This window comes from Mustelus asterias, chromosome 2, assembly GCF_964213995.1.
Source record: "Mustelus asterias chromosome 2, sMusAst1.hap1.1, whole genome shotgun sequence".
NCBI lineage: Eukaryota > Metazoa > Chordata > Chondrichthyes > Carcharhiniformes > Triakidae > Mustelus > Mustelus asterias.
Genome location: NC_135802.1, coordinates 3,724,167 through 3,747,544, shown reverse-complemented (window position 1 = coordinate 3,747,544; position 23,378 = coordinate 3,724,167). Strand labels below are relative to the sequence as shown.

Below are 23,378 nucleotides of genomic sequence, written 5' to 3'. Positions count from 1 at the left end.
CGCTTTGCTGGCATTGTACGCTTCGATTGTGCAGCAGGTAATTAAGAAGACAAATGGAATTTTGTCCTTCATTGCTAGAGGGATGGTGTTTGAAAACAGCGAGGTTATGTTGCAGCTGTATAAGGTGCTGGTGAGGCCACACCTGGAGTACTGTGTACAGTTTTGGTCTCCTTACTTGAGAAAGGATGTACTGGCACTGGAGGGGGTGCAGAGGAGATTCACTAGATTGATTCCGGAGTTGAGAGGGTTGGCTTATGAGGAGAGACTGAGTAGACTGGGGCTATACTCATTGGAATTCAGAAGAATATGGGGAGATCTTATAGAAACATATAAGGTTATGAAGGGAATAGATAAGATAGAAGCAGAGAAGTTGTTTCCACTGGCGGGTGAAACTAGAACTAGGGGCATAGCCTCAAAATAAGGGGAAGCAGATTTAGGACTGAGTTGAGGAGGAACTTCTTCACACAAAGGGTTGTGAATCTGTGGAATTCCCTGCCCAGTGAAGCAATTGAGGCTACCTCATTGAATGTTTCTAAGGCAAAGATTCATACATTTTTGAACAGTAAAGGAATTAAGGGTTATGGTGAGCGGGCGGGTAAGTGGAGCTGAGTCCACGAAAAGATCAGCAATGATCTTATTGAATGGCGGAGCAGGCTCAAGGGGCCAGATGGTCTACTCCTGCTCCTGCTCCTAGTTCTTATGTTCTTATGTTCAAAAATGCAGTCAATTTCTAGCTAACCTAGCATGCCTTCTGAGTTTTAAAATGTAGCCAGGTTAAAGCTGAGTTAGTTAATTTTTGAAGCTTAGCATTTACATGTAATTACAGAAACATTGTAATGTTGGCAAGTAGTGGACTCACCAACATTAAGGGCATTTAAATGGTTATTGGATAAACATATGGATGATATTGGAATAGTGTAGGTTAGATGGGCTTTAGATTGGTTTCACTGGTCGGCGCAACGTTGAGGGCCGAAGGGCCTGTACTGCGCTGTAATGTTCTAAAAAAACATCTGAAAGTGAAGTCTTTGTAACGGTGAAGAAAGTGTACTCGGGCTGAACATCCTGCCTTGTTTTCCAGTGCTGTATCGACGACTATGAGGAAATTGTCAAGTTGCTGCTGGAAGCTAAAGCCAATGTGAATGCGTGTGACAGTGAGCTGTGGACTCCATTGCATGCAGCTGCTACCTGTGGACACTTGCACCTCGTGCAACAACTGATTCAACAGTTACGTACCGAATCTCCCCGCTCCACTTTCGAATCACAGCCAGGGAATGAACGGGTTCGGCAGGGGGGAGAGAGAGAGGGGCGGTGTAACTCAGTACCTCGCCCTGTGTTGTGAACATAGAGAACATAGAACAGTACAGCACAGAACAGGCCCTTCGGCCCACGATGTTGTGCCGAGCTTTATCTGAAACCAAGATCAAGCTATCCCACTCCCTATCATCCTGGTGTGTTCCATGTGCCTATCCAATAACCGCTTTAATGTTCCTAAAGTGTCTGACTCCACTATCACTGCAGGCAGTCCATTCCACACCCCAACCACTCTGCGTAAAGAACCTACCTCTGATATCCTTCCTGTATCTCCCACCACGAACCCTATAGTTATGCCCCCTTGTAATAGCTCCATCCACCCGAGGAAATAGTCTTTGAACGTTCACTCTATCTATCCCCTTCATCGTTTTATAAACCTCTATTAAGTCTCCCCTCAGCCTCCTCTGCTCCAGAGAGAACAGCCCTAGCTCCCTCAACCTTTCCTCATAAGACCTACCCTCCAAACCAGGCAGCATCCTGGTAAATCTCCTCTGCACTCTTTCCAGCGCTTCCACATCCTTCTTTAGTGAGGTGACCAGAACTGCACACAATATTCCAAATGTGGTCTCACCAAGGTCTTGTACAGTTGCAGCATAACCCCACGGCTCTTAAACTCCAACCCCCTGCTAATAAAAGCTAACACACTATAGGCCTTCTTCACAGCTCTATCCACTTGAGTGGCAACCTTTAGAGATCTGTGGATATGGACCCCAAGATCTCTCTGTTCCTCCACAGTCTTCAGAACCCTACCTTTGACCCTGTAATCCACATTTAAATTAGTCCTACCAAAATGAATCACCTCACATTTATCAGGGTTAAACTCCATTTGCCATTTTTCAGCCCAGCTTTGCATCCTATCTATGTCTCTTTGCAGCCTACAACAGCACTCCACCTCATCCACTACTCCACCAATCTTGGTGTCATCAGCAAATTTACTGATCCACCCTTCAGCCCCCTCCTCTAAGTCATTAATAAAAATCACAAAGAGCAGAGGACCAAGCACTGATCCCTGTGGCACTCCGCTAGCAACCTGCCTCCAATCCGAAAATTTTCCATCCACCACCACCCTCTGTCTTCGATCAGACAGCCAGTTACCTATCCAATCGGCCAACTTTCCCTCTATCCCACACCTCATCACTTTGTCATAAGCCGACCATGGGGGACCTTATCAAACGCCTTACTAAAATCCATGTATATGACATCAACTGCCCTACCTTCATCAACACACTTAGTTACCTCCTCAAAAAATTCTATCAAATTTGTGAGGCACGACTTTCCCTTCACGAATCCGTGCTGACTATCCCGGATTAATCCGCATCTTTCTAAATGGTCGTAAATCCCATCCCTAAGGACCTTTTCCATCAATTTACCAACCACCGAAGTAAGACTAACCGGTCTATAATTACTAGGGTCATTTCTATTCCCTTTCTTGAACAGAGGAACAACATTCGCCATTCTCCAGTCCTCTGGCACCATCCCCGTGGACGGCGAGGACCCAAAGATCAAAGCCAAAGGCTCTGCAATCTCATCCCTTGCCTCCCAAAGAATCCTAGGATATATTTCATCAGGCCCAGGGGACTTATCGACCTTCAGTTTATTCAAAACTGCCAGAACATCCTCCCTCTGAACATCTATTTCCTCCAGCCTATTAGCCTGTAACACCTTCTCTTCCTCAAAAACATGGCCCCTCTCCTTGGTGAACACTGAAGAAAAGTATTCATTCATCACCTCGCCTATCTCTACTGACTCCATACACAAGTTCCCACTACAGTCCTTGACTGGCCCTAACCTCACCCTGGTCATTCTTTCATTCCTCACATAAGAGTAAAAAGCCTTGGGGTTTTCCTTGATCCGACCCGCCAAGGACTTCTCATGTCCCCTCCTAGCTCTCCTAAGCCCCTTTTTCAGCTCGTTCCTTGCTAACTTGTAACCCTCAATCGAGCCATCTGAACCTTGTTTCCTCATCCCGACATAAGCTTCCCTCTTCCTTTTCACAAGACATTCCACCTCTTTCGTGAACCATGGTTCCCTCACTCGGCCATTTCCTCCCTGCCTGACAGGGACATACCTATCAAGGACATCCAGTATTTGTTCCTTGAAAAAGTTCCACTTTTCATTAGTGCCTTTCCCTGACAGTTTCTGTTCCCAACTTATGCCCCCTAATTCTTGCCTAATCGCATCATAATTACCTCTCCCCCAATTGTAAACCTTGCCCTGCCGTACGGCCCTATCCCTCTCCATTGCAATAACAAAAGACACCGAATTGTGGTCACTATCTCCAAAGTGCTCTCCCACAACCAAATCTAACACTTGGCCCGGTTCATTTCCCAGTACCAAATCCAATGTGGCCTCACCTCTTGTCGGCCTATCCACATATTGTGTCAGGAAACCCTCCTGTACACACTGCACAAAAACTGCCGCATCCGAACTATTTGACCTACAAAGGTTCCAATCAATATTTGGAAAGTTAAAGTCCCCCATGACAGGGGGACTTTAACTTTCCAAATATTGATTGGAACCTTTGTAGGTCAAATAGTTCGGATGGGGCAGTTTTTGTGCAGTGTGTACAGGAGGGTTTCCTGACACAATATGTGGATAGGCCGACAAGAGGTGAGGCCACATTGGATTTGGTACTGGGAAATGAACCTACCCTGTGACCCCCACACATATCCATAATCTGCTTAGCAATTTCTTCCTCCACATCTCTATTACTATTTGGGGGCCTATAGTAAACTCCTAACAACGTGACCGCTCCTTTCCTATTTCTAACCTCAGCCCATATTACCTCAGTGTGCAGATCCCCCTCGAAGTGCCTTTCTGCAGCCGTTAAACTATCCTTGATTAACAATGCTATTCCTCCACCTCTTTTACCAGCTTCCCTACACTTACTGAAACATCTATACCCCGGAACGTCCAACAACCATTCCTGTCCTTGTTCTAGCCACGTCTCCGTAATGGCCACAAAATCGTAGTCCCAAGTACCAATCCACGCCCCAAGTTCATCTACCTTGTTCCGGATGCTCCTTGCATTGAAGTAGACACACTTCAACCCACCTTCCTGTCTACCGGTACCCACCCTTGACCCTGATACCTTCCCCAGTACCTTGATTCTGTTCGCTGCAGTGGGCCGTGGGCCTTGCCTTGCCTGTTGTCCCAGTACCTCAGCAAGTGGCCATCCTCCTTGTGTGGGGCCAGAGCCCGCAAGTGAACGAGGAGCCATTTCACCACCACAGCTGAGCCCAGTCCTCTCCTTAACCTGGCATCTCAACATTGATTTTTATTCTTTCATGGGATGTGGGCACCGCTGGCTGGGCCAGCTTTGTTGCCCTTGAATTACCTTTGAACTGGTGTCTCACTCGGCCACTTCAGAGAGCAGTTGAGAGTCTCCCACATTGCTGTGGCTCTGGAGTCACATGTAGGCCAGACCAGGTAAGGACAGCAGATTTCCTTCCCTAAAGGACATCAGTGAACCAGATGGGTTTTTACAAAAACTGATGATAGTTTCCTGAAATTTTTTCACACAGAGGGTGGTGAGTGTCTGGAACGAGCTGTCGGAGGTAGTAGTAGAGGCGGGTACAGTTTTCTCTTTTAAAAAGCATTTAGACAGTTACAGGGGTACGATGGGTATAGAGGGATATGGGCCAAATGCGGGCAATTGGGATTAGCTTAGGGGTTTAAAAAAAAGGGCGGCATGAACAAGTTGGGCCGAAGGGCCTGTTTCCATGCTGTAAACCTCTATGACTCTATCCCCATTACTGAGACTAGTTTTTATATTTCAGATTTATTCATTGAACTTAAATTTCACCAGCTGCCGAGGTGGGATTTGAACCCGTGTCATAGAATCATACAGTGCAGAAGAGGCCCTTTGGCCCATTAACTCTGCACCAACACGTGAGAAACCTGACCTCCCACCTAATCCCATCTGCCAGCACTTGGCCCATAGTCCTGAATGTTATGGTGTGCCAAGTGCTCATCCAGATACTTTTTAAAGGATGTGAGGCATCCCGTCTCTACCACCCTCCCAGGCAGCGCATTCCAGACTGTCACCACCCTCTGGGTAAAAGGTTTTTCCTCACATCCCCCCTAAGCCTCCTGCCCCTCACCTTGAACCTATGACCCCCTCGTGACTTACCCTTCAACTAAGGGGAACAGCTGCTCCCTAGCCATCCTGTCCATGCCCCTCATAATCTTGAACACCTCGATCAGGTCGCCCCTCAGTCTTCTCTGCTCCAGAGAAAACAATTCAAACCTATCCAACCTCTCTTTATAATTTAAATGTTCCATCCCAGGCAGCATCCTGGTGAATCTCCTCTGCACTCCCTCCAGTGCAATCACATCCTTCCTATAATGTGGTGACCAGAGCTGCACACAGTGCTCCAGCTGTGGCCTCACCAAAGTTCTATACAACTCCATCATGACTTCCCTGCTTTTGTAATCTATTCCCCGATTGATAAAGGCAAGTGTCCCATATGCCTCTTTCACCACCCTACTAACCATGCCCTTCCGCTTTCAGAGATCTGTGGATAAACACACCAAGATCCCTTTGTCCCACAGAACTTCTAGTGACATGCCGTTTATTGAATAAATGTCCCCAGAGCATTAGCCTGAGCCTCTCGATTATTGGTCAGTGACATTATCACTCAGCCACCATCTCCGCCAGTGTTGCAGTGATTGGTACTTGATAGGCAAAGTAGTTCTGAATCTCCTCCCTGTTTCCCCAGCCCAGGATGACTTGAGGTCATGTGTAAACCCCCCAGTGTGGTTTCCGATTGCGAGTGTATTGTGTATGGATTTGGGTGGTTAGTGGGTGAAATGACCTGTGTGACACTGGTCAAGGTGTAACAGTGATCGCCTCTCTTTACAGCGGTGCTAATCTCATGGCTGTCAATGCCGACGGGAATATGCCTTACGACTTGTGTGAGGACGATGTCACCTTGGACTACATCGAGAGCGCAATGGCCCAACAAGGTGTGTATGTTTGCTTTGGGGTGGCTAAAGCTGCGATGGTATGATCACACGCGAGTCATAAGACCATGAAAATAAAATAGGAGTAGGCCACCCAGCCCCTCAGGAAGAGCAGGATTGCCCTGGTCAGCACCTTAACTCTACTTTCCTATCCATCCCCCATAACCTTTGACTCTCGTTTAACCCTGCCTTAAAAATACTCCGTGACCCAGCCTCCACTGCTGTCTGGGGAAAAGAACTCCACACACTAATCACCCTCAGGGAAAAAAATCTTCTCACCCCTGTCTTAAAAGGGATTCTTAAACTCTACCCCGAGTTCAAAACTCCCCAACAAGAGGAAGCATCTTGTCCCTTGCACCCTGCCCAGTCCCCTCGGGGTCCTTCGTATTTCAATAAGACCACCTCTCATTCTTCTCAACATCCAGTGGGTATAAACCCAACCTGCTCAACCTTTCCCCATTACATAACCCCTTCATCCCAGCAATCAGCCGAGTGAACCTTCCCTGAACTGCTTCCAGTGTGAGCATATCGCTCCTTAAGGAGACCAGGGGTGTACACAGTGCCCCAGGTATACAGAATGACCCCTGTATGTGAAAATAATCACCAAGCGTGGCTCCGTGGTAATATTTCTGTCTCTCACACTCGGTGAGTTAAGCCTCACAGCACTGCTCGAGCACAATATCTCTGCACAGGCCAGCAATTTCACTTTAATTAACTCCGCGCTACCCAGTCCCAGGGGTAACTCAGCGCTGCCCAGTCCCAGGGGTACCTCCGCGCTGCCCAATCCCAGGGGTACCTCCGCACTGCCCAGTCCCGGGGGTAACTCCGCACTGCCCAGTCCCGGGGGTAACTCCGCACTGCCCAGTCCCGGGGGTAACTCCGCGCTGCCCAGTCCCGGGGGTAACTCCGCACTGCCCAGTCCCGGGGGTAACTCCGCACTGCCCAGTCCCGGGGGTAACTCCGCGCTGCCCAGTCCCGGGGGTAACTCGCACTGCCCAGTCCCAGGGGTACCTCCGCACTGCCCAGTCCCGGGGGTAACTCCGCACTGCCCAGTCCCGGGGGTAACTCTGCACTGCCCAGTCCCAGGGGTAACTCTGCACTGCCCAGTCCCAGGGGTAACTCCGCACTGCCCAGTCCCGGGGGTAACTCTGCACTGCCCAGTCCCGGGGGTAACTCTGCACTGCCCAGTCCCGGGGGTAACTCTGCACTGCCCAGTCCCAGGGGTAACTCCGCACTGCCCAGTCCCGGGGGTAACTCCGCACTGCCCAGTCCCGGGGGTACCTCCGCACTGCCCAGTCCCAGGGGTAACTCCGCACTGCCCAGTCCCGGGGGTACCTCCGCACAGCCCAGTCCCGGGGGTAACTCCGCACTGCCCAGTCCCGGGGGTAACTCTGCACTGCCCAGTCCCGGGGGTAACTCTGCACTGCCCAGTCCCGGGGGTAACTCCGCACTGCCCAATCCCGGGGGTAACTCCGCGCTGCCCAGTCCCGGGGGTAACTCTGCACTGCCCAGTCCCAGGGGTAACTCCGCACAGCCCAGTCCCAGGGGTAACTCCGCACTGCCCAGTCCCGGGGGTAACTCTGCACTGCCCAGTCCCAGGTGAACCTCCGCGCTGCCCAGTCCCGGGGGTAACTCTGCACTGCCCAATCCCGGGGGTAACTCCGCACTGCCCAGTCCCTGGGGGTAACTCCGCGCTGCCCAGTCCCTGGGGGTAACTCCGCGCTGCCCAGTCCCTGGGGGTAACTCCGCGCTGCCCAGTCCCGGGGGTAACTCCGCGCTGCCCAGTCCCTGGGGTAACTCCGCGCTGCCCAGTCCCTGGGGGTAACTCCGCACTGCCCAGTCCCGGGGGGTAACTCCACACTGCCCAGTCCCGGGGGTAACTCCGCACTGCCCAGTCCCGGGGGAACCTCCACACTGCCCAGTCCCGGGGGAACCTCCACACTGCCCAGTCCCGGGGGTAACTCCGCGCTGCCCAGTCCCAGGGGTAACTCCGCACTGCCCAGTCCCAGGGGTAACTCCACACTGCCCAGTCCCGGGGGTACCTCCGCACAGCCCAGTCCCGGGGGTACCTCCGCACAGCCCAGTCCCGGGGGTAACTCCGCACTGCCCAGTCCCGGGGGTACCTCCACACTGCCCAGTCCCGGGGGTACCTCCGCGCTGCCCAGTCCCGGGGGTACCTCCGCGCTGCCCAGTCCCGGGGGTAACTCCGCACTGCCCAGTCCCGGGGGAACCTCCACACTGCCCAGTCCCGGGGGTAACTCCGCACTGCCCAGTCCCGGGGGTAACTCTGCACTGCCCAGTCCCGGGGGTAACTCCGCGCTGCCCAGTCCCAGGGGTACCTCCGCGCTGCCCAGTCCCGGGGGAACCTCCACACTGCCCAGTCCCGGGGGTAACTCCGCACTGCCCAGTCCCGGGGGAACCTCCACACTGCCCAGTCCCGGGGGTAACTCCGCACTGCCCAGTCCCGGGGGTAACTCCGCACTGCCCAGTCCCGGGGGTAACTCCGCACTGCCCAGTCCCGGGGGTAACTCCGCACAGCCCAGTCCCGGGGGGTAACTCCGCGCTGCCCAGTCCCAGGGGGTAACTCCGCGCTGCCCAGTCCCGGGGGTAACTCCGCACTGCCCAGTCCCGGGGGTAACTCCGCACTGCCCAGTCCCGGGGGTAACTCCGCACTGCCCAGTCCCGGGGATTTCTCAGGGGAAACCTCACCATTTTGTAAAGTGACTGAGTATTTTGATTCCGGTCAGATATCACTCAGGAAAAAATTGATGAAGCGCGGATGGCCACAGAGCACTGGATGATTGAAGACATCAGGCAGATGCTGGAGACTGGCACCACGCTGAATAATCAGAATGATGTGGGCACCTGTCTGGTATGACTCTGTTTATCTCTACTGTCCCTGTGAAATGTGTATATTCCTCCCCCCTCCGGGGGTGAGGGGCACTGAGTAAACCGTGCCTGCATTCCCTGAAGCTTAAAAGAATGAGAGACAATCTAATTTAAATGCACAAAGTTCTTAGGGAGTTTGATAGGTTAGATGCTGAGCGATTGATTTGATTTATTATTGTCACATGTATTAACACACAGTGAAAATTATTGTTTCTTGCACACTAGACCAAGCATACCGTTCATAGAGAAGGAAAGGAGAGAGTGCAGAATGTAGTGTTACAGTCATAGCGAGGGTGTAGAGAAAGATCAGCTTAATATGAAGTACATTCATTTAAAAGTCTGATGGCAGCAGGGAAGAAGCTGTTCTTGAGTCGGTTGGTACATGATCTGTATCTTTTTCCTGATGGAAGAAGGTGGAAGAGAGAATGTCTGGGGTGCATGGGGTCCTCTGACAGCACAAACCACTCAAATTCCTTAGGCTTTTTCTTCACCACAAAGGACACATGTCTGCTGAGCCGTCACAGCTCGGACTGGCTGGGGTAGATCTGCCATTGTTAACTCACAGTAAGAGAAACAGTTCCAACAACTTAATCTCAGCTTTTCCATCTGGACACTCTGCTTCACCCTGCCTGTACTGCACCTCTGAAACCATCAACTGCTACTGCCCGACTTAGAAACATGGAAAAACTACAGCACAAACAGGCCCTTCGGCCCACAAGTTGTGCCGAACACATCCCTATCTTCTAGGCCTACCTATAACCCTCCATCCTATTACGCTCCATGTACTCATCCAGGAGTCTCTTAAAAGACCCTATTGAGTTCGCCTCCACCACCACTGATGGCAGCCGATTCCACTCGCCCACCACCCTCTGTGAAAAACTTCCCCCTAACATTTCCCCTGTACCTACCCCCCAGCACCCTAAACCTGTGTCCTCTCGTAGCAGACATTTCCACCCTGGGAAAAAGCCTCTGAGAGTCCACCCGATCTATGCCTCTCAACATCTTATACACCTCTATTAGGTCTCCTCTCATCCTTCGTCTCTCCAAGGAGAAAAGACCGAGCTCCCTCAGCCTATCCTCATAAGGCATGCCACTCAATCCAGGCAACATCCTTGTAAATCTCCGCAGCACCCTTTCAATCTTTTCCACATCCTTCCTGTAATGAGGCGACCAGAACTGAGCACAGTACTCCAAGTGGGGTCTGACGAGGGTCTTATATAGCTGCATCATTATCCCCGGACTCCTAAACTCAATCCCTCGATTGATAAAGGCCAGCACACCATACGCCTTCTTAACCACCTCCTCCTCCCGATTTTAGAGTCCTATGGACCCGGACCCCAAGGTCCTTCTGATCCTCTACAGTACTAAGAGTCTTTCCCTTTATATTGTACTCCTTCATCCCATTTGACCTACCAAAATGGACCACAACGCATTTATCTGGGTTGAAGTCCATCTGCCACTTGTCCGCCCAGTCTTGCATCCTATCTATGTCCCTCTGTAACTTCTGACATCCCTCCAGACTATCCACAACCCCACCAACCTTCGTGTCGTCGGCAAACTTACCAACCCATCCCTCCGCTTCCTCATCCAGATCATTTATGAAAATGACAAACAGCAAGGGTCCCAGAACAGATCCCTGGGGCACACCACTGGTGACCGACCTCCAATTAGAAAAAGGCCCATCTATACCCACTCTCTGCCTCCTTTGGGCAAGCCAGTTCTGGATCCACCGGGCCGCAGCACCTTGGATCCCATGCCCTCTCACTTTTTCCAGAAGCCTTGCATGGGGGACCTTATCGAATGCCTTGCTAAAATCCATATAAACCACATCTTCCGCCTTCCCTTCGTCAATGTGTTTAGTCACATTTTTGAAGAACTCCACCAGGCTCGTAAGGCACAAAGCCATGCTGAGTATTCTTGAGCATACTAAACCTCTCTAAATGCTCATATATCCTGTCCCTTAGTATCTTCTCCATCAGTTTACCAACCACTGAGGTTAGACTCACCGGTCGGTAATTATCTGGGTTGTCCCTATTCCCCTTCTTGAAAATAGGAACCACATCCACAATCCTCCGGCACCTCTCCCGTCTCCATCGACGACGCAAAGATCATTGCCAGAGGCTCTGCAATCTCTTCCCTCGCCTCCCACAGTAACCTGGGGTACATCCCATCCGGACCCGGCGACTTATCTATCTTGATGCCATTCAAAGATTCCAGCACAACCTCTTTGTTAAAGTCCACATACTCAGTCCTTTCAGTCCACCGCACGCCCGCAGTACATCCACCCAGGTCCTTCTCCTCTGTGAAAACCGAAGCAAAATACTCTTTGAGCACCTCTGCCATTTCTACTGGTTCCGTACAGACTTTCCCGCCTTCACCTTTTATCGGCCCTATTCCTTCACGTCTCATCCTTTTACTCTTCACATATTTAGAGAACGCCTTAGGGTTTTCCTTAATCCTACCTGCCAAGGCCTTCCCGTTTCCCCTTCTGGCTCTCCTAATTTCCTTCTTTAGTCCCTTCCTACAAGCCGTATACTCATCTAGATCCCTATCTTCGCCAAGCTCTCTGAACCTTTTGTACGCTTTCCTTTTCTTCTCGACTAGGTCCCGCACAGCTTTCGTGCACCATGGTTCCTTTAACCAACCAACACAAGACTTGGACTGATCTGTGGCCTTTTATAACTTTCAACCAGGTTCAATTTCATAGAATCCAACAGTGCAGGAGGAGGCCATTCGGCCCATCGAGTCTGCACCGACCACAATCCCACCCAGGCCCTATCCCCATAACCCATGTATTTACCCTAGCCAGTCCCCCTGACACTTAAGGGGCATTTTAGCGTGGCCAAATCACCTAACCTGCACATCTTTGGACTGTGGGAGGAAACCGGAGCCCCCGGAGGAAGCCCACACAGACATGGGGAGAACGTGCAGATAGTGACCCAAGGCGGGAATCGAACCTGGGTCCCTGGCGCTGTGAGGCAGCAGCGCTAACCACTGTGCCACCATGCCGCCAAATTTCCCTGGAGGTTTTGGTGTTGGTTTTGTTAGAAACCAGAAGAGTCGGTTTCCTTTCTCTGATTACATTCTCCGTTAAAAATGTCTCAAAAAATGTCAACTTTGAAAGCCCAGGATCGCGATGCTGAGAGGAATATAAAATATAAGTACCTATCCTGAGCTTTAGAATTTCAGCCAATCAAAGGTAAAAATTAAATGTAATGTTTTCAGGTGAAATGTTTTATGAAGCATTTAGAATAAAATGTCCCCGTCAGTTACAGAGACTGATTCTCATTCTAAATGTACATGTAAGATTTGATAAGTGTCGTGTCTGTGTGCGCGCGTTTCTGTGTGTGCGCGCGTTTCTGTGTGCGCGCGCGCGTGTCTGTGTGCGCGCGCGCGTGTCTGTGTGCGTGCGCGCGTGTCTGTGCATGCGCGCGTGTCTGTGCGTGCGTGCGCGCGTGTCTGTGCGTGCGTGCGCGCGTGTCTGTGCGCGCGTGTCTGTGCGTGCGTGCGCGCGTGTCTGTGCGTGCGCGCGTGTCTGTGCGCGCGTGTCTGTGTGCGTGCGCGCGTGTCTGTGTGCGTGCGCGCGCGCGTGTCTGTGTGCGTGCGCGTGTGTCTGTGTGCGCGCGCGCGTGTCTGTGTGCGCGTATGGGTATGCGTGTGTGAGACAAGGAAACTCTGGAGGCTGTTGAGAAAGATTGAGATGAGTGTGTGTGTGAGAGAGACGGGGTGTGTGCCTGACGGGGTGTGTGCCTGACGGGGTGTGTGCACGCGTGTTCGTGACGGGGTGCGTGCACACATGTTCGTGACGGTGTGTGTGACGGGGTGTGTGTGCGTGATGGGGTGTGTGCGTGATGGGGTGTGTGCGTGATGGGGTGTGTGCGTGATGGGGTGTGTGAGACAGGGACGAAGACAATTCTGGAGGCAATTGAGAAAGATTGAGATGCGTGTCTCTGTGTGTGCGTGTCTCTGTGTGTGCGTGTCTCTGTGTGTGCGTGTCTCTGTGTGTGCGTGTCTCTGTGTGTGCGTGTCTCTGTGTGTGCGTGTCTCTGTGTGTGTGTGTGCGTGTCTCTGTGTGTGCGTGTCTCTGTGTGTGCGTGTCTGTGTGTGTGCGTGTCTGTGTGTGTGCGTGTCTGTGTGTGTGCGTGTCTGTGTGTGTGCGTGTCTGTGTGTGTGCGTGTCTGTGTGTGTGCGTGTCTGTGTGTGTGCGTGTCTGTGTGTGTGCGTGTCTGTGTGTGTGCGTGTCTGTGTGTGTGCGTGTCTGTGTGTGTGCGTGTCTGTGTGTGTGCGTGTCTCTGTGCGTGCGTGTCTCTGTGCGTGCGTGTCTCTGTGCGTGCGTGTCTCTGTGCGTGCGTGTCTCTGTGCGTGCGTGTCTCTGTGCGTGCGTGAGTCAGGGACAGCTCTGGAGGCTGTTGGGGAAGGTTGAGGTGCCAGTGTGTGAGTGTCTCTGTGTTCTGATGTTCTAGCTCCATATCGCTGCAGCAAACGGCTACACAGAGGCGGCTGAGCTGCTACTGGCTCACAAAGTTCGGGTGGACCTGAAGGATGCGGATGGGTGGGAGCCGCTACACGCAGCAGCATGCTGGGGACAGGTCAGTGACCCACAGTCAGACCGATTGGCACTGAGTCAGTATAGAGCTGTGTAACGGTCCAAGGCCGTCAGCTCCTGGCCGGGGAGGGGGGCATGCCCTGTAATTGAGGGAAAGGATTGGCTGAGAGTCCCCGTAACGGGCGAGGTGCCCTGTATCGGGGGACGGGTATTGGGACAGTGTGTGAGACAGAGTATCAGGGAGGGTTCTGGATCAGGTAATTGGGGGTCCCAGATGAGGTAATTGGGGGGCTCTGGATGGGGTACACAAGCGGCTGATGGGGTAATGGGCGGGAGGGTTGGGGGCATTCTGGATGGGGTAATTGGGGGGTTCTGGGTGAGGTACTTGGGGGGGGGGGGGGGGAGAGGGGTTCTGGGGGGGGTAATTGGGGGGGTTCCGGAGGGGTAATTGGGGGGTTCTGGGTGGGGTACTTGGGGGGGAGGGGTTCTGGAGGGGGTAATTGGGGGGGTTCTGGATGGAGTAAATGGGGGGGTAACTGGGGAGAGTTGTGGATGGGAGGGTTGTGGATGGGGTAATTGGGGGGTTTCTGGATGGGGTAATTGGGGGGGTTCGGGATGTGGTGATTGGAGGGGGTTCTGGATGGGGTCATTTGGGAGGTTTCTGGATGGGATAATTGCGGGGTTCTGGATTGGGTAATTGGGGGGTTCCGGATGGAATAATTGGGGGGGTTCGGGATGGGGTAATTGGGCGGATTCTGGATGGGGTAATTGTGGGAGTTCTGGATGGGATAATTGGGGCGTGTTCTGGATGGGGTAATTGGGGGGTTCCGGATGGGGTAATGGGGAGGTTCTGGATGGGGTAATTGTGTGTGGAGGGTTGTTCTGGGTCAGGGTGGGGTACGGGGCGGAGTGGGGGGGGAAGATTGAATCTACGATGTAACTGTGACGTCAGTTGTGAATGCCTCTGTTACAGGTTCACATGGTGGAACTGCTGGTTGGGCACGGCGCCAGTTTGAATGCCCGGTCTATCCTGGACGAAACTCCAATAGGTACGGGTTCTGCCTCTCCCCTCACTCACTCACTCTCACATCGTGTACGTGCTATCCGACTGTCTAAAGCAGCTACCCTATGCTGCCCTGCTCTAATAATTGGACCACCTCAGTGTGTCTGGCCCTCACTCACTCTGTTTTCCAGATGTGTGTGGGGACGAGGAGATCCGGGGAAAGATGCTGGAACTGAAACATAAACACGACGCCATCATGAAATCTCACGACAAGCACAAGACAGCCCTGCAGAGGAGAACTTCTAGCACCGGCAGCAGAGGGTGAGTGACGGTGCGGGGGATCCAGTACAGGGATCCAGTACAGGCAGCAGAGGGTGAGTGACGGTGCGGGGGATCCAGTACAGGGATCCAGTACAGGCAGCAGAGGGTGAGTGACGGTGCGGGGGATCCAGTACAGTGATCCAGTATGGGCAGCAGAGGGTGAGTGACGGTGCGGGGGATCCAGTACAGTGATCCAGTATGGGCAGCAGAGGGTGAGTGACGGTGCGGGGGATCCAGTACAGGCAGCAGAGGGTGAGTGACGGTGCGGGGAATCCAGTACAGTGATCCAGTACGGGCAGCAGAGGGTGAGTGACGGTGCGGGGGATCCAGTACAGGCAGCAGAGGGTGAGTGACGGTGCGGGGGATCCAGTACAGTGATCCAGTATGGGCAGCAGAGGGTGAGTGACGGTGCGGGGGATCCAGTACAGTGATCCAGTACAGGCAGCAGAGGGTGAGTGACGGTGCGGGGGATCCAGTACAGTGATCCAGTATGGGCAGCAGAGGGTGAGTGACGGTGCGGGGGATCCAGTACAGTGATCCAGTATGGGCAGCAGAGGGTGAGTGACGGTGCGGGGGATCCAGTACGGGCAGCAGAGGGTGAGTGACGGTGCGGGGAATCCAGTACAGGGATCCAGTACGGGCAGCAGAGGGTGAGTGACGGTGTGGGGAATCCAGTACAGGGATCCAGTACGGGGCAGCAGAGGGTGAGTGACGGTGCGGGGAATCCAGTACAGTGATCCAGTACTGGGGGCAGAAGGTGAGTGACGGTGCAGGGAATCCAGTACAGGGATCCAGTACGGGCAGCAGAGGGTGAGTGGCGGTGCGGGGAATCCAGTACAGGGATCCAGTACGGGCAGCAGAGGGTGAATGACAGTGCAGGGAATCCAGTACAGTGATCCACTATGAGCAGCAGAGGGTGAGTGACGGTGCGGAGAATCCAGTACAGGGATCCAGTACTGGGGGCAGAGGGTGAGTGACGGTGTGGGGAATCCAGTACAGTGATCCAGTACAGGCAGCAGAGGGTGAGTGACAGTGCGGGGAATCCAGTACAGTGATCCAGTACGGGCAGCAGAGGGTGAGTGACAGTGCGGGGAATCCAGTACAGGGATCCAGTACGGGGCAGCAGAGGGTGAGTGACAGTGCGGGGAATCCAGTACAGGGATCCAGTACGGGGCAGCAGAGGGTGAGTGACAGTGCGGGGAATCCAGTACAGGGATCCAGTACGGGCAGCAGAGGGTGAGTGACAGCCTGGGCGATTTAGTCTGGGGAGTGGAGGGTGAGTGAAGGTCCCTCAGTTGGACAGTAGTTACAAAGGGATGAGTTGCTGTTTGAAGGGGGTGGGATGTGTAACTGGTTTGTTGAGTCTGCTTTGTCAGTAACAGCGCTGCCGCAGCGGAGAGGAAACTATCTCACCCACGCTGCCATTCCGCGTTCTCATTCCTGCATGAACTCGATTGTGTCCACCTGCCCGTCGGATACACATCGCCCCCAGTCCCCCCCGCCCCCCCTCACCCGGCTTACACATCGCCCCCAGTCCCCGCCCCCCCCCCCCCCCCCCCCCTCACCCGGCTTACACATCGCCCCCATCCCCCCTCCCCTGGCTCAGACACCTGCTGATCTCCCCTTCGGGAGGGGTGAGGGGAAGGAGGCTGCTGTCTCTGAAACCCTCTTTACACAGACTGCAGTCACGGGTACAGATTGGGCAGAAAGCCACACACTGCTAGCTGGTGTACATTAGCATCATCCCAGGACAAGGTGCTGGGGCTGGACACAACACTGTCTTCCCAAAATGATCGGCGCTTTAGCGAGAGCTCTGTGTAAAGATTTAACCTTAGCTCGCATCTCAGTACTGTACCATGCACACTCCACAGTTTCCTCTCTCTTTCCAGGAAGGTTGTGCGTAAGGTCAGTGTGACGGAGCGTAATGATATGTACCGGAAGGAGCACAAAGAGGAGGCGATTGTGTGGCAGCAGGTGGGCAGGAAGGAGAATGATCCCGAACTGCAGGATGAGGAGGATGAAGATGCACAGACTGACTCCGAACTCAAACAGTACCAACTGGTAAGAGTCCCGCTTCCCCAAGTCAGGGACCGTGGAACGCCCGGGGCACCGTCTCCGCGGGGTGAGCGTCCGGACCACCGTCTCTGCGGGGGGAGCGTCCGGACCGCCGTCTCCACGGGAGGAGCGTCTGGACCGCCGTCTGCGCGGGGGGGACGCCCGGGGCGCCGTCTCTGCGGGGGGAGCGCCCGGGGCGCCGTCTGCGCGGGGGGAGCGACTCCACGGGCTCCATCACATTGAACAGGGAAAGGTCACCAATACTGTGCAGAATTGCTGATTATCTGTATAACTGGGTTAGATATTCCGCCCCCTTCCTCTCCTCCACCCCCTTCCTCTCCTCCACCCCCTTCCTCTCCTCCACCCCCTTCCTCTCCTCCACCCCCTTCCTCTCCTCCACCCCCTTCCTCTCCTCCACCCCCTTCCTCTCCTCCACCCCCTTCCTCTCCTCCACCCCCTTCCTCTCCTCCACCCCCTTCCTCTCCTCCACCCCCTTCCTCTCCTCCACCCCCTTCCTCTCCTCCACCCCCTTCCTCTCCTCCACCCCCTTCCTCTCCTCCACCCCCTTCCTCTCCTCCTCCCGCTTACTCAGGTGGTGTCAGTGCAGGAACCAGTGCTGCTTTCAGTTTGCTATTCACTGCTCCCAGTGAGGTGTCTACGGCGGGGAGGGCAGTGACAGGCTGGATGAATGGAACACCTTCTTTCAGCCCACAGACACCAGGCCCACCTTCCTGTCGCCTATTGGTATTCTCCAGCTTGCTGCCAGTCTGCCCTTGGCCTGGGGCAGTGTTCCAGTGAAACCCAACACTGTCTCGAGGAACAACACTTCACCACTGACCCTGCAGCCCCATCACCATCTCTGCCTCCGTCCTGATGCATTGTTTCTGGGCTTGGTATTTCTCTGCTCCCTTTGTGTTATCATTGGATGATATTATCCAGCCATTCACAACCTCTGTCTCTCTAAGATCCATTCCCATTCCCCCCAGCGATTCCTTCATCAATTCTGTTATAATTTAAACTCTGTCGCCCTGTCATGGAGTTTCCCTCGTGTTTTCCTGCACACACCCCACTGCGCTCCCCCCACCTTCTCTCCCCACTACCCACCTTCTCTCCCCACTACCCACCCTCTCTCCCCACACCCCACTGCGCTCCCCCCACCTTCTCTCCCCACTACCCACCTTCTCTCCCCACCCCCCCCACCTTCTCTCCCCACCCCCCCCACCTGCTCTCCCCACCCCCCCACCTGCTCTCCCCACCCCCCCCCACCTGCTCTCCCCACCCCCCCACCTGCTCTCCCCACCCCCCCACCTGCTCTCCCCACCCCCCCACCTGCTCTCCCCACCCCCCCACCTGCTCTCCCCACCCCCCCCGCCTTCTCTCCCCACCCCCCCCGCCTTCTCTCCCCACCCCCCTCACCTTCTCTCCCCACCCCCCCTCACCTTCTCTCCCCACCCCCCCCCCGCCTTCTCTCCCCATCCCCCTCGCCTTCTCTCCCCATCCCCCTCGCCTTCTCTCCCCACCCCCCTTCCCCCCGAAGGAGGCTATTCATCCCCTTGAGTGTATACTGGCTCCTCCAGAGAAATGCAGCTTAATTCCTGCAGCAGGGAGCCCAAATCTGGGGGGAGTAAATAAGGGCGCCTTCGCCATGGGTGATCCCCGGATGAAGGGTGGGGGTGGAGGAGATTGGTGCTGGTGACAGGACCCAGGGGGTGGTGAGGGGGACAGTTTTGCATGAGGGACCCCCCCCCCCCCTCCTTTTCCCAGGGGGTTGTGGGTGTGCAAAATTACCTTCACTTCCAGTACCTCCTAAACTGCAGCTTCCTCACATTCCTCCGATAGCTCCTGCCCGAAACCTCCGAGTCCTTCTCCCGACAGCAAGGGCAACTCGCCCGATCCCACCTTGGCCCTTGGTAAATGTTTCTTTTGCTTCTAATGATTTAATTCCCTCTTGAAGGTCTCGATCAAACCACACCCTCAGGCAGGGCAGCCCAGATCCTAACCGCTGGCTGTTTTTTTAGAAAGCTTTTCCTTCCTGTCTCCAGTGCTGCTTTTGCCAATCCTCCTCAGCCTGTGCCCTCTGATTCTCAATCTTTCCACCAATGGGAACAGCTTCTCCCTGATGATTCTGTCCATCTCGATCACGTTTCCTGTCAGCCTGCTCCCTCTCCACCCTCTCCAATCTATCCACGTACCTGAATCCCTCACCCTGCAACCTTGATGGGTATAGATAGAGTGAATGCAAGCAGGCTTTTTCCGCTGAGGCTCGGGGAGAAAAAAACCAGAGGGCATGGGTTAAGGGTGAAAGGAGAAAAGTTTAAAGGGAATATTAGGGGGGGGCTTCTTCACGCAGAGAGTGGTGGGAGTGTGGAATGAGCTGCCGGATAAAGAGGTAAATGCAGGGTCACTTTTAACATTTAAGAAAAACTTGGACGGGTTCATGGATGAGAGGGGTGTGGAGGGATATGGTCCAAGTGCAGGTCAGTGGGACTAGGCATAAAATGGTTCGGCACAGACAAGAAGGGCCAAAAGGCCTGTTTCTGAGCTGTAATTTTCTATGGTTCTAACCATTCCCGTGAGTAAGAATAAAGGTGTTGGATAAACTCAGCAGGTCTGGAGCATCTGTGGAGAGAGACACAGGAGAACAGCTCTGATGAAAGTTCACACACTGAAACATTAACTCTGTTTCTCTCTCCACAGATGCTGCCAGACCTGCTGAGTTTTTACAGAATATTTTGCTCACATTTCAAATTTCCAGCAATCGCAGTGTTTTGTTTTTGTCTTCCCGTTCTCATGTATATTTCATGCAGCCTTTGCTTCCTTCCGAAAGTGTGGAGCCCGGGACTGCGGACCTGCACACACTGCTGCAGTTGAAGTTGAATCAACATCTTTATAAACATTTAACATAACTTTGGATCATTATCACACTGTTGTTTCTGGGATCTTTCTGTGTGCAAATTGACTGCCATATTTCCTAAATACTTCTGAAAATAACTCACCAGGCTCCTTAGGCAGCACCTTCCAAACCCACGACCACTTCCATCCAGAAGGACAAGAGCAGCAGATACCTGGGAACACCCCCACCTGGAAATTCCCCTCCGAGTCACTCGCTATCCTGACTTGGAAATATATCGGCCGTTCCTTCATTGTCACTGGGTCAAAATCCTGGAACTCCCTCCCTAACAGCACTGTGGGTGTACCTACAGCTCAGGGACTGCAGCGGCTCAAGAAGGCAGCTCACCAGCACCTACTGAAGGGCAGATAGAAATGGGCAATGAATGCTGGTCCAGCCAGTGACACCCACAGCCCATAATGAATTTTTAATGATTGGTTGTAAGGTACTTTGCAACATCCCGTGGTTCTGAAATACAAGTTTAATTATCAGCCACTTGTCTGCCCAACTCTCAGCACACCCCTCCCCCAAGTCTATCCCTTCAACACGGTGGCACAGTGGTTAGCGCTGCTGCCTCACAGCACCAGGGACCCGGCTTTGAGTCACTGTCTGTGCAGAGTCTGCACGTTCTCCCCGTGTCTGCGTGGGTTTCCTCCGGGTGATCCGGTTTCCTCCCACAGTCTGAAAGACGTGCTGGTTAGGGTGCATCGGCCGTGCTAAATTCTCCCTCGGTGTAACCCGAACAGGCACCGGAGTGTGGCGACTAGGGGATTTTCACAGTAACTTCATTGCAGTGTTAATGTAAACCCACTTGTGACACTAATGAGTAAATAAATTAAGTAAAAGTGTTTGGTTTGTTCTGTGGGATTTGTGAGCCGTTCTCTGGAGTATCAGCAGGACGGGGATGATGTTCTGAAATGTGAGCCTGGTTATTTGGTGCAGTCACACCAATCCAATTGCTTTCTGTTTCAGAGTGTTGCAGCCAAGGTGGTGAAAGGGGAGGCGGATCCCGGTGACGAGAGGTGGGCCAGCGGCGAGCCCACTTTGAGGAACGGTTCAGCGGTTACAGCCTCTAGCTGGCTGCCGTCCGATTCTGTTCCGGAGCAGGATGCCAGGAAGCTGGATCGGAACTCGTCCTACCAGCCGGCCTCCAGAGAGGAGGCGGCATCGGACCTGAACAAGGAGAAATGCCACCACACACTGGCTGACCTGAAACGTCAGCGAGCGGCCTCAAAGCTGCAGAAACAGCTGCCCCCCGAGGAGTGCTCCAGCGGCGAGGCAGCAGACAGCAATCTGTCCCAACCTCTGAGCCCAGGCCCACCCCAACACAACTCTGTCTTCTTCACCCCCGCTAGTGGAGACCCCCCTCTGGTGAAGTTCAAAGCGCCCGTGGAGGAGGTTCCAAGCGAGAAGCCCCGGAGATGCTGCAAAATGATGTGAAACATTAAAGCTGCCCGAGCCTCAGCAAAGTGAGCGGGAGCACGGCGGGGGGGGGTCCAGGGAGGACAGGCTGTCACCACAGGCATCTGCAGAACCTGCATCCAACTGAACGTTTTGGGAACCCTCTCTCTCTCTGAGCTCCGGCACCTCTGTGCCCTTCACGTATCCAGGCCCCTCTCAGCGTTTGTGTCTGAAGGGGCAATGGCTTATTTCTGTAAAAACCCACCTTCCCCGTACCCTCTGCTCAACACCAACTGCCAGCAACAAAAACAGAACACTAAATGAGGCTGGGATTAGAGGCACGTATCTGAGCATACAGCGTAGCCAGCAGCTCTGTAACCTATCCCAATACCAGCACCCTGACCCAAACCCCCACACTCTGAACAAAGCTTCAAAAGGCAGCTCTTGTCGATTGATTCCGCTAGTTAGGTGGAAGTCTGCATCTAGGGAACAGACCCTGCATCCCCCTCCCTCCTGTGCCTCAGCCCAGCCACAGCCTTCAGCAGAATGTGTGCAGCAGCGCACTGATTCACTGAGCCAGCACCGTCACTTCACCAGCAGCGAGACTCCCTGCCTACACTCAGCTCAACACGGCATCCCACACACACACAGGAGCAGCAGACAGGGCTATCTATCTATCGACACTACAGTCTGTGCTGGGGCTCCTGCAGCGAGACACTGGGCTGCTGTCCAATCCTGAGCTACAATAGTCTCAGACTGAGCACCGAGTTAGTAATCTCACTGAGACACCGCGAGGCAGCGGGTGTGGGAAATGAAAAAGATCAAAGTTGGTGCAAAGGTTACAGGATTCATCCACTATCCGATCCACACTGTAACTAAGGGAGCTTTACTCTGTATCTAACTTCATGCTGTACCTGTCCTGGGAGTGTTTGATGGGGACAGGGTAGAGGGAGCTTTACTCTGTATCAAACCCTGTGCTGTACCTGTCCTGGGAGTGTTTGATGGGGACAGTGTAGAGGGAGCTTTACTCTGTATCAAACCCTGTGCTGTACCTGTCCTGGGAGTGTTTGATGGGGACAGTGTAGAGGGAGCTTTACTCTGTATCTAACCCCGTGCTGTACCTGTCCTGGGAGTGTTTGATAAACTGTATCTAGAATGAGGCTAATATTCCAGCCCCATCACTGACAGCAGTCACCTGATGAGCACAAAATGACTTGTCTTAATTATTTTCAAAGAAAGAAAAGTTAATAAAAGGTAATATATTCTGATACGGAAGAAATGTGAAGAGTCTGTCATTGGTGCTTGGGACACACTGTCCCCCTTGGAGAAAGAATTCACAAAACCTTTTGAAAGAAACGTGAGATTTCCATTGAAAAAAGATGACTGTGTTAGTTGGATATTGTTACTGATACTGTGCATATCAAACAAGAGCAGGAGTAGGCCATTCGGCCCCTCGAGCCTGCTCCGTCATTCAATAAACTCGTGCCTAAAATGTTTGTGTTTCGAATTCCAGATTCCCTTCCACCCCCAGTAACCTTTGATCCCCTTACCTAACAAGAATCTATCTACCTCTGCCTTGAAAATATTCAGTGACTCCCACCTCCACTGCCTTCTGAGGCTTAGAGTTCCAAAGTCACACAACCCTCTGAGAAAGAATAATTTTCATCTCCGTCCTAAAAGGATGACCCCCAATTTTAAAACAGTGCCCCCTAGTTCTGGACTCCCCCACACGAGGGAACATCCTTTCCACATCCACCTTGTCGAGAACATTCAGGACCTTATCTACTCCAATCAAGTCACCCCCTCGCTCTGCGAATCTCCAGTGGGAACAAGCCCAGCCTGCCCAACCTTTCCTCATGAGACAAGTCACTCATTCCAGTTACCCATCTAGTAAACCTCCTCTGAAACACCTCCATTCACATTCTTCCTAAAATAAGGAGATTGCACGCTGTATTCAAAATGTGGTCTCACCAGTGCCCTGTATAACTAAACCATAA

The 23,378-nt window shown here is 53.3% G+C and overlaps 1 protein-coding gene across 2 annotated transcripts in view; it reads left to right on the top strand.

The window, feature by feature from the left end:
• ppp1r16a (protein phosphatase 1, regulatory subunit 16A) overlaps window positions 1-22,863 on the top strand; it is a 112,248-nt gene extending 89,385 nt beyond the window's left edge. For both annotated transcript variants that reach the window (XM_078230307.1, XM_078230317.1), the window contains 8 exons: window positions 1,079-1,224; window positions 6,176-6,279; window positions 9,024-9,148; window positions 13,629-13,754; window positions 14,685-14,760; window positions 14,906-15,035; window positions 16,925-17,096; window positions 20,953-22,863. In XM_078230307.1, coding sequence (XP_078086433.1) covers window positions 1,079-1,224; window positions 6,176-6,279; window positions 9,024-9,148; window positions 13,629-13,754; window positions 14,685-14,760; window positions 14,906-15,035; window positions 16,925-17,096; window positions 20,953-21,420 — 1,347 coding nt within the window. In that variant the 3' untranslated portion in view covers window positions 21,421-22,863. The remainder of the gene's footprint in view (window positions 1-1,078; window positions 1,225-6,175; window positions 6,280-9,023; window positions 9,149-13,628; window positions 13,755-14,684; window positions 14,761-14,905; window positions 15,036-16,924; window positions 17,097-20,952) is intronic.
• The last annotated feature ends 515 nt before the right edge of the window (window positions 22,864-23,378 follow it).